Consider the following 11,460-nt stretch of genomic DNA (forward strand, 5'->3'; position numbering starts at 1 on the left):
CCGTGTCTGTCTGTGTGTAAGCAGGCTACAGGTGTTAGCACCCCTCTTACATCTTTATGCTGAAGAATGTGGAAGATTTCATTTAGTGTGGTAATAATCCCTTCCAGCTGATAAAAGCAGGAGTTGAGCTAACACAGTGCTAACACAGTGCTAACACAGTGCTAACACAATGCTAACCCACACCTACAGCCAAATGGTGGTAGCTTATATTGGTGTTGAGTGATGTGCTGCACATGCACGGTGCTCACGTGTTGATGGGGGCTCAGTGCTGTAGATAATGTTTAGCATAAGGGGAATGTGAAATATTAGCATGTGATTTGTAGCCGATCCATCTCATCAATAACCCGACTGTCAGCAGTGTTGGGAAGGTTACTTTTAAAATGTATTCCATTACAGATTACAGAATACATGCCCCAAAATGTATTCTGTAACGTATTCCGTTACGTTACTCAATGAGAGTAACGTATTTTGAATACTTTGGATTACTTAATATATTATCATGCTGTTTACAACTACGTGAATGTGATTTATTACTGTTACTGAAGGTCCGCGGCTCCGAACCGTAGTAAAGGGACCTCTGGCTAATACGTCGGGCTCGTAGCTGAAAACTAGCTTTACTTTGTTGTCTGGGTCACTTTGCTAGCGAGAGACAGAGAGAGGCGTTGAAAGGCTGCTGCAACAGAACTTATTGTTTCAGAGGAAAACATGAACACAGCGTACAGTCGAGTCTTAATAGCTTACTTACAGCTGGGCTCGTCAGGCACTCTTCTTGGCTGCTGTGGTTATTATTATATTTACATGCTTCCAGCTCCCGTTTCTGCTCCGTGACAGCTCGTACTTTTCCTTTTTCTCCCTCCCGCACTCACAGACACATCACGGGTACGGCAGTCCATTCTCCCTGCAGCACGGACTACACCGCCCATCAGGCTACATGCTTTAGAGCGATGCCTGTAGCATTCTGCCTGTTAGCTTAGCACAACAACAACAACAACAACAAAAAGGCCTCTCTCACCCAGGAAACACACAGAGAGAGAGAGAGAGCGTCACCCTGTAACCATGGCAACCGTAACGCTGCCGCCTGGAACAACAGAACATACAGTGGGGCAAAAAAGTATTTAGTCAGCCACCGATTGTGCAAGTTCCCCCACCTAAAATGATGACAGAGGTCAGTAATTTGCACCAGAGGTACACTTCAACTGTGAGAGACAGAATGTGAAAAAAAAATCCATGAATCCACATGGTAGGATTTGTAAAGAATTTATTTATAGAGTTTGGAGTCTGACTGTTTGAGGCTGTGGACAGGTGTCTTTTATACAGATGATGAGTTCAAACAGGTGCCATTCATACAGGTAACGAGTGGGGGACAGAAAAGCTTCTTACAGAAGACGTTACAGGTCTGTGAGAGCCAGAGATTTTCCTTGTTTGAGGTGACCAAATACTTATTTTCCACCCTGATTTACGAATAAATTCTTTACAAATCCTACCATGTGGATTCATGGATTTTTCTTTCACATTCTGTCTCTCACAGTTGAAGTGTACCTCTGGTGCACATTACTGACCTCTGTCATCATTGTAGGTGGGGGAACTTGCACAATCGGTGGCTGACTAAATACTTTTTTGCCCCACTGTACCTATCAAACAAAACCCAAACAGTCCTGACCCGCGACAAAATGAAACAGGAAAGTACCGCCGTGTAATCCATTTATTTCAACAAAGTAACTGTATTCTGAATACCACCTTTTTAAACGGTAACTGTAACAGAATACAGTTACTCATATTTTGTATTTTAAATGCGTAACGGCGGTGCATGTACTCCGTTACTCCCCAACACTGTCAGACGTTAGCTGTGCGGCTGGACCCTCGCTGTGTGGCGTCTGCAGAGATCAGCTGACAGTCTTTAACATTAGAAACCTAATAGAGTCGGTAACGCTGACAACAATGAAGCCAGTGGTGTTCATTGAGCTCCTCAGTGCGTCTGTTTGGAGTGAAGTGGCGGCTGGAAGCCATTGTCCACAGCTCCGCTGGATGTTTGTGTGCATGTGCTTGTGATTTTCCACGGTGTGTTAGTGCAGCTCGTGGATGTGCTCACTGCTTTGCTGTCCTGACATTCTTCTCATCTCCAGCTCCTTTATGAGGCTTTTTATTGTGTGAATGTATATTTTTATTGATGCTTATTGACACATAACGTGAATATGTCGAATGGAAAGACAGACTTGCATATTTATTTGTGAGTCTGAATGATCCACCCTCAGTTGAGTGGACGCTTCCCACAGTGATCCACTCTGAGTGTGACACAGAGTCCTGTGAGCTGAAGCGTCTGCGTTATGTTAGGACAACAGAGTCAAAGTCAACTTTATTTGTCGATTCTGCCACATGTACAGGACATACAGAGAATAGAAATTGCGTTACTCTCAATCCCTAGATAAATAGCAAATGAACATTTGAATATATTTAAATATAAAAGTGATTAAAAATGCAAGTAAAATAATTAAAAAGTAAAAATTTAAATAAATACAATTTTACATATAACAAGAAAGCTATACAATATACAATATAATGGGTAAATGACATTGAGTGTAAACCAGGCAGAGTAGTGCAAATAGGCAAATAGTGCAAATGGAGATTTAGTAGTGTACGGTAAGAGAAAGTGTAACAACAAAGTCTTATGAGGTAATAGCAGTCCAATGCTCCACAAAGTGACTGGTAACTGGTGCAGGCCAGTGAGTGAGTCAGAGAGAGAGTGTGTGTGTGTGTGTGTGTGTGTGTGTGTGTGTGTGTGTGTGTGTGTGTGTGTGTGTGTGTGTGTGTGTGTGTGTGTGTGTGTGTGTGTGTGTGTGTGTGTGTGTGTGTGTGTGTGACAGAGTTCAGTGAGACCGTGGAGGAGAGAGGGGAGAGGGGGCAGAATCGGGAGGGAGTTAAGCTTCCTGACAGCCTGATGGATGAAGCTGTCCTTCAGCCTGCTGGTCCTGGCCTGGAGACTCCGCAGTCTCCTCCCTGACGGCAGCAGCTTGAAGAAGCTTTGCATTGGGTGCGTGGGATCAGCCGCTATGCAAAGGGCTTTTTTAGTGAGACGGGTGCTGTAAATGTCCTGGAGGGAGGGGAGAGAGACACTAATGATCCTCTCTGCAGCTCTCACTATGCGTTGGAGGGTTCTATGACAGGACGCATTGCAGGCTCCAAACCACACAGTGATGCAGCTCGACAAGATGCTCTCGATGGTGCCTCTGTAGAAAGTGTACATGATGGGGGCTGGTGCTCCTGCTCTTCTTAGTTTGCGGAGAAAGAAGAGACGCTGCTGTGATGTTAGGACAACAGAGTTGGGTGGAGGTGGGTCTGTGGGCTGCCATGGCTAACACCGTCCATTAATGCAGTGCATGTAACCTCATTACAAGCTGATACACTGAAGCGGACACGTGCTGTTAGCAGCACCCGAGTACCTCGCTGGTCTCCTCAGTGAAGCCAGACCTGGACCCAGGCTCCACGTGGACTGCTCACAGGGCCTCTGATCAGCTGGTGATGTTGGGTGAAGCCCTGCTAGGACTTTGGCCACAGTCTGCTATTAATGTGCTCGATCAATCATTTGAATCCCCTCTGTGAAGCTCACTCTCTGGACTTTGTACTCAAAGTGTGACTTTGCAAATGAAGATTAATAACGTTTGTGTTCAGCCACCTTAAAGCCAACCACAGAGTGAAGGGAGCTGCCGAAGACGTCAGGAGACGCGGCTGAGTGTGTTTAGATTCTGTTCTACTGTCACACCAGCTGCAAGCCGAGAGATTAAAACCATTGAAACATTTCAAACATGTCCTGTAGTCATTTGTTGTGTCACATAGCTCTGCTGGCTGACGGCTTCACGACTGTGTTTATTAGGGGTGCAACGATACACAAAATTCACGGTTCGGTTCGGTTCGATACTTTGGTGTCACGGTTCGATATTTTTTCGATACAAAAAAATGTTCATGCCTTTTTAATTTGTCATTTATTAAAATTATAAATATATATTTTAACTCAAAAGTACAGTTTTTAAATTTAACCCTAACCCTTGTGCGTGTTTTTTATTTTGACAGCGAATGCGCACCTGCGGACCACTTATGTGCAGCCCTGGTTATTTAGCTCGTCATATTGCAGCCACAGAAATTCTTTTGTCCATGAAACCATAAAGCTGCACTTTCTTTTTGCCTTATAGTCTGATTTGTCATAACTTCTCCTGCTGCTTTTACACACACACTCACATAAGCTCAGCGATTCTCTGCGCGATCAACCTCTCACATGTTTAAGCTGCGGGAGATTTCACTTGTCATGTTTGCATAGTAAGCTAACGATTAATAAGACGATGTCAGAGGAATTGGTGCACAAATTATCATCACTCACAGATCAGTGCTGTCGCTCTCTATACACAGTTCGCACAATTGCAAAGTGAAAGCAAAAAAACAAGCGCAAATTCAAACGCGACTTCAATATGTCACATATTGACAGTGGATCACCGATGCCAATGACATAATTACCCAGCTACATTTCTGAAAGAATGCAAAAGCATTGACATATATTTTTCCTACAATAGCCCGACGGGCAGGGAAGAGATAGATTTTGGTAGCCCGACTGAAAAAATCGTCGGGCTAGCGATATTGCGAGCCCTGTATCTGATTGAGGAATCACTCATCTTTGGAAAAGAGAGTTTATTACAGAGAAATGTCTCTTTCCAAAATAAAAGCTATACTATCCGCTTCTTCTGGGCTATATTCTCAGCAGCATAAGGAGAATCATGTGCTAACAGCTGTCTAAATGACTCGGCTAAAGTTAGTAGCATGCTTGTTGTTTTTGTCTTTGCACTAGGATGATGTCGGCGTAAATGTGCAGTCATATTCGTTGTGTTCCCACTAGTGCTTTCAGGTTAATCTCGTTGAAATGACCTTAAAGCCACAACACGGCAAATCTCCGTTAACGAGCTACCGCCGATCACTCCGTGCATGGGGCTAGACGGCCAACACGTTAACGAGCTAACTGCGCTAACACACTAGTTCCCACCCATGTAATTGAGCATTGCATGGCACATCCAACATACTGTTTTACTTTAGTCCATGACTCGCTTACCTTCAGGGTCATACGTCACATGAAAACCAAAATAATTCCAAACGCCAGATCTGAATGAGGGTGGGGGAGGTCCATGTTGCAAGGAGAGCTTAACTTCTGTCTCGCTAGCTTGCCCTGCGCTCTTCCTCCTGACTATGCTCTGTGTTGAGCGCTCAGTGAATCTGCGCTCGACAGTGCAGCCTAGGCGGAGTAGTCGAACGCAGATTCACTGAGCGCTCCACACAGACAGCATCGTCAGAAGGAAAGTTGATAAAATAAATTACAAATGTTGTATTGTTCGATACATATGCGTACCGAACCGAAAGCACTGTATCGAACGGTTCAATATCGATACGAATATCGTTGCACCCCTAGTGTTTATGTGCCAGGAACTGTCTTCTGTGTTTGCTTCAGGCAATGCTGGATGTAGCTGCCAATGAAGGCTGGCTCGTCACAGCCATCAGCATCTGCAATCTTGTGCAAATGATCGTCCAGGGCCGCTGGCTGCACGACTCCTCCTTACTGACGCTCCCACACGTAGAACAGCAACACCTCGGCCTGTTCAGGTAAATCGTCGTTCTGCTCGCTGTGCAGCGTGTCCTGCTTCGGTATTTTGGGAACGAATCCTTCATCTCAAGTAAAAAAGCCTTTAATCATCCTAATGTGTGACTGTGAGTATAGTTAAGGATTCAGTGTTGTTTCACAGTTAGAAGCTGAGAGTGAAGATTAGGTCGAGTTTAGGGACAGAGTCAGAGAGGCCAGGCTTGGGCCTGTGCAGGGACGGGGTAGTGGACATATTGGACAAAGGATGTTGAAGGTGGAGCTTGCAGGCAGGAGGGAAAGAGGAAGAGCACAGAGAAGCTCCGTGGACGGGGTGAAGGAGGATGCTGGGGACAGGGCGAGGCGGAGGGGGTGATGTACCTGTAGCCTGAAGCTGTTCCCACCTTCAGGTGTAAGTCTCAGTAACACTGTGCAGTCACTCAGGTACAAACACGAAGCCTGCATTTGGACACTTGTGTCCTTTTAATGGTAAGAGCCAACCTTGTCTCTGATGCCTCCTGTTTTAGGAACAGGGGAAACAGGAAGGGGCAGGGAGGTTTGAACGAGCCGATCGAAGGACTTCCTGAGCTGATCGCTGCCTGTAATGGAAATGAAAGCGTCTTCTCTGCTATGGTGGCCCGACAGCTTCATCCGAGTCACACTGCTCAGGTAAGGCTGCAGAAATGATTCGTCTAAATGTGCAAATGGAAGCAGCCAGTCTGGATTTGCTGCAGAGATGATGGAACAATCTAAGCATGGCTGTGCCCCGCGTGGTCCATGCAGATCACACACAGCAGTGTCACAGCGATACGCCAGGATCCCCGATCACAGCTCCAGTTTAAGTGCTAATTGCAGCAGTAATGAGAGTGTCCGGGCACGGCAGCAGGCCCTGCAGCTTCACCCAATCGCCGTCTCTGCTGCCCCCACCCTCGCCACGTTTACCCCCAGCTCCCCGCCGGCCTGCAGTGTGGCGGCCTCTCTAATTAAATAATTAGATGTGCAGCAGCGTTCCTGTCTGACTGTCTCAGGAAGAGTAATCCTCACATAAATAGCTTTTCCCCTCCGTGCCCCCCCAGTCAGACGGCCGCACAGCCTCCTAGCTCTGCTTTGTTTTCATCCCTCTGTCTGCGTTTGTCCTCTGCCTCCCTCCTGGCAGCTTCTTTGGGTTGAAGCAGCTGTCCTGCAAGCAGCTAACGAGGCCCGCCGCAGCCTCGGCGTCACAACTCGCCATTTTATTTCTAAGCTTCGCTTTCACACGTCTGCAGCTTTGACTGGACTCATGCTGCAAACAACAGGTGATTTCCTGTCCGCTAAAACATATATCAGTGTAGATAACATCCAATCATTTCCACTGCTGGCTAACATGTGACTCCACTGTACAGCCTGTCAAGCTTCTCACCAGCTCTTCCAATGAGGTTCGAACACAGCTGTGTCACAATGAGTGTGTGTGATCGTGTGTCCGTTAGCTCTGATAAAGTGCTGCAGATTCAGGATGCCCTGTGTGTTACACAAACAGCTTGTGTTCATGGTAAATCCAACGTTCCTCAGGCGTGGTCGTTCCTGAGCCATCTCCCAGTGCTGGAAGTTGAGATGAGCATGAAGGGCTGGTGGGAGGAGAGCCAGGAGCAGACGGAGCGTCCCATCCCTGCAGCAGGAGCTAACCTCAGGAAGGAGAGCAGCTGGCTGGACGTCCACGCTGACCAGGAGTATGTTCTGCAGGTGTCACTGAGACGCCTCAATCTGGGACAGCAGAGGGTCAGTATCCACAATATTCTCTAACAGGCGGCTGCTCCCAGTTTGAACACAGTGGCTTATTTAGCAGCTGAGCAGACGCTGACCCCAGAGGCTGCTGGGACGAGCTTTAGCTAATAGTTCATGTAGTGCTCAGTACAAGCCTGCAGAGAGCAGCAAACTCGGCCTGCACAGAGTGATGACAGTCGGACTTTCAACAGTCACATATTGAATGTGTAGCTCGTGAGTAATGAAGTGAGATGCATGTTGTCAGCCTCACCTGTCGTCACGCTCACACCTCAGACGTTACAGCGGGGCTGGGCGGACCCCTCCGTCGAGGAGACGTTAGGAGAAACACAAAGTTTCCTCTCCGAGCTCTGACACCAGAAACATGTCGTCTCAGCGTGTTCTGGAGGTTAAATCCACAAAACACAAGAACAATATAAAATCCAGTCAAGCATAGAAATATACCAGCACTGCTCAATGAGGCTGAAGAAACCAGACCACACAGTGACTCTGCTCTCTACAGGAAGTGAAGCATAGAGTCTGATTGGATGCTTTGTAAATCAAACTGAATTAAACTGGTGGTGCATGCTAGACGTGAGGTCATGCAGTGTTTCCTACCTGCCACGTTAAGGCAGCCCTGTTTTAATAATAGCATCCAACATGTGAAACTCCCCAAACTTCAGAGTGTGCACGATGTGTGTTGTTCCAGAGGAGGCAGGACAGCAAGGCCCAAGCTCCCAGGTTCCCCAAGGCCAAGGATGAGGGCTGGTTCCTCGTGCTGGGGGAGGTGGATCGCAGGGAGCTGCTGGCTGTGAAACGGCTGGGATACGTGCGTAACCACACGGCCGTGTCCATGGCCTTCTACACCCCGGAGAGGACCGGAAAGTAAGTCTGGTCTCCCACACACTGAGCGCACTGGTCTGTAGGCAGAACGTGAAATACTGTGACATTTATGTAGCACGTTACGACGTGCCTGCAGGCTGTCAATGCGATGCACCAGTCATGCCGATCAGTCCTCGGGCGCAGCGTGGACTGTGGAGGGATTAGTGGTGGTAAAATGGAAATTACACTGTTGCGTGAGTCCAGCAGCTCACTGCTGATCGGCTCCTCTGTGCCAGATCACTGGCCTGCGCAGTGTCTCAGCTTCTCCTCATTATCTTTTTAAAAGTTTATGTAGAAGCAAAGAAATGAACGTGAACACAGTTTCCACTCTGTCGCTGTCTCAGGTGATTTTCAGGCCTGTTTTTCCTCCTCTCAGGTGTATTTACACGCTGTACCTGATGAGTGACAGCTACCTGGGTCTGGACCAGCAGTATGATGTTCACCTGAACGTAACGCCTGCCAGCATCGCTGCACAGGTCAACAGCGAGGTCTCACATTCGGATCTGTCCCTGGGCTGAGGAAGTACCTCTGTGTCACGTCGGCGACGTCTGTCAGTCACCGCTTTGCTGACCTTGGAAGTGACGTCGTTTCTTTCTCACGCACTGTGGCTGTGCTCACTGTGGTGCACCGGTGCCAAGGACCGCCTCATTCTCATTCATTTAACTTTTAATTGGCAACATCCAACAAGAGTCTGCTGCTGCGCCGTTCTTGATTGGCCGGATCTTTGTGTGTGGTGTCAGATATATAAGCATGGCGGCACACGTTCGAACAGCAGCTGTGTAGCTGTGAAATGTAGCTCTGTGCCTGATTTGTAGAGAACATCGTACAGATTATACCAAAGCACATCACCGAACACAAACAGGTTGCTGTCGTGTTTGGGAGGTTGTGGGCTGACAGTAACACAAAGCTGTGTTAAAGGTGAGCACGCTGTGGAGCTTCAGCTCAACAACAGGATCATACATTTCCCTGACTCCGTGCCTGTGTGGATGTGGAAACGCAGTGTGACAAACCTTCTGTGGCCTCGTGTTGGAGCAGCAGCCAGTGTGGGTGAGAGATTTCTGTGAAGGGCAGAAAATGTGCAAATCGTTTTGGATCAGATGTGGAAACAGAAGTGTTTGTTTGGATGAAGTGCTTTGAGTTCAGGTGTGTGAACAAAGCTTCCTCCTCCCTCACCGCTGCATGCTTCAGAGGCCCTGAGCCTAACGCTGCTGTCTGTGGCCTTTGTGTGGATGTGTATGAACCCCGTGAGCAGCACTGTGCCGCCAATCATTAAAGAATTTACATTTGGTTTTGAATAAAGTGTTTTGTGTGGCTTCAAATTGTAATTGTGCGTTTTTCATTTCATTCACTTGTTTATTTGGAGTTTTCGTTCTCAGTGATTGCTTACAGCTCAGTCATGTCTGATGTGCTGTGAACACCATGCATACACTGTGTAAAAGTCTATTTAGGTTCAGTCAGTGACACCACAGAAAAACATGAACTGACCTCGTGCTGGAATAAAACATGGAGGCTGCAGCAGTGTCGAGTGAAGCAGGTGACGGTGGGCGGGTCTGAGCCAAGACTGCAGACCAGGAGACATCCATACAGAGCACACTGTCCACTCTGTCCACACTGTCCACCGCAGAGCTGCTGGCAGCAGGAACCACGCTGGATGAAAGATAAACATGAACATGCAGGTTCAAATGAGCTCGTGCTCGGTTTCCTTTGTTAGGCCAAAAGTTTGAAGGCTTTTTCTTTTGGGTGTTTCACACTCAGTTATTGAAATAATATTTCACTGTAAATTCATGAAAAGCAAGTGAGCGTGTCAACATATAGAATATGCCCCTAATATGATCCTGATTCTAATCCTGGTTTAAATCCTCAGACCAGCTGAAGTAAGGAAAACATCATGTGTGGGGCGTCAACAGAGACCCAGCAGGAAGAAGCTCCAAACGGCTCCAAATCACAACAGCCAGCGCCTCCAGGCAGGGGCGTGATTCCAGGGGCATGGGGGGGTATGACCCCCCCCCCCCATAATCAGACCCAACCAATATACCCCCCCCCCCCCCCCCAATAAAATTATGTATTATCTTGCATAAATAGGGTGTTGATTTTCTTTACTCGTTTCTGGTATTACCAGCAAAACAGTTGCATGTTTAATCATCTGGGAATCGACCCACATATTTATTTATTTAAATAAATAAATAAATCTGGGTCAGGACCCCCAATGTTCAGCACAAAGTTACACGATGCCTGCAGGCGCTTTGTATTGGAAGCTAGACCCCACAGTAATACATAAAATAATAATTTTAAAAAGTTTCCGGTATTTGAAGCTGTTAAAATTGAAACGTGTTGCCTGTCAAACAGACGCTTTCTATAAAAACAAGCGGTCTAAAGCAGCCTCGCTTTACGCTCCGCTCAAGCAAAACATTTATGAGGTTGTGTGGTGGGAACTTTGCCCGAGGCCGTGGAGCCTTTTCAGCCCAGAGGAGCACAGAACCACGAGGTTCCGCACAGACCGACTGCAGGACATGACGGCCGTCAGCTTTGTGCCTCGGGTCTCCGGGTTAGCAGTGATCCCTGTGAGGGCCGCCGATGACGATGAAATGTACCAATAAAGTGCGTCATCTTTACACGTAACAGATAAATAAATTCCACGTGGGGATTCCGCGCACACATGTCGGTGCTGCTGCGGATTTGTCAGGTGGTTTAAACACTAACGCTCGCCGTGGCCCGGTGTGGACCTGCACTGTAGTGACTGCTCTGTGTTCTAGTAGCTCTCGTTTAGCATTAAGGTTTGATAACATGCACATTCCTGGATAATGTGACGCACAGTTTGCGCTCAGTGGTGCGTTCCCGGCAGAGAATCCACGCCACTCTTAACAGTCTGTAAATGAAAGCAGCCGTAAAAACGGGGCGCTTCCACCGGATTACGTGTCAGCTCCCACGGTGAAAAGAGCCACTTTGGCCACGCAGAAAACTGACTTTACCATCAGCCCAGCTCGCTGAGACATTAATCTCGCCTCGCAGTCCACGCCTCTGATCTTTTCACAATGCTCTGCGTGTTTCTGTCCCGGCTGGCAATTTTCCACACACGCAGTTTAATTACCAGCAAGTTTGGAGCAGAAGCGAAGGTTAAACCAGCGTCAACCGTTCCGTGTGCCTCCGGCATCCGGGATGATTTTCTCACTGCAGGCAGGAACCGCTGCAACACACACACACACACACACACACACACAGAGTGATGTGTGGCT

General features: G+C 47.6%; 1 protein-coding gene across 8 annotated transcripts in view; it reads left to right on the top strand.

The window, feature by feature from the left end:
• Positions 1 to 10,262, top strand: part of ascc3 (activating signal cointegrator 1 complex subunit 3) — a 141,264-nt gene extending 131,002 nt beyond the window's left edge. For 6 of the 8 annotated variants that reach the window (XM_026185174.1, XM_026185177.1, XM_026185176.1 and 3 more), the window contains 5 exons: positions 5,483 to 5,634; positions 6,136 to 6,277; positions 7,157 to 7,363; positions 8,055 to 8,230; positions 8,604 to 9,552. In XM_026185174.1, the coding sequence (XP_026040959.1) occupies positions 5,483 to 5,634; positions 6,136 to 6,277; positions 7,157 to 7,363; positions 8,055 to 8,230; positions 8,604 to 8,745 (819 nt within the window). In that variant the 3' untranslated portion in view covers positions 8,746 to 9,552. Of the gene's footprint in view, positions 1 to 5,482; positions 5,635 to 6,135; positions 6,278 to 7,156; positions 7,364 to 8,054; positions 8,231 to 8,603; positions 9,553 to 10,091 lie in introns of those variants that run through there. The other 2 variants (XM_026185180.1, XM_026185181.1) reach the window with 2 other exon arrangements.
• The last annotated feature ends 1,198 nt before the right edge of the window (positions 10,263 to 11,460 follow it).

Source organism: Astatotilapia calliptera, chromosome 11 (genome assembly GCF_900246225.1).
Source record: "Astatotilapia calliptera chromosome 11, fAstCal1.2, whole genome shotgun sequence".
NCBI lineage: Eukaryota > Metazoa > Chordata > Actinopteri > Cichliformes > Cichlidae > Astatotilapia > Astatotilapia calliptera.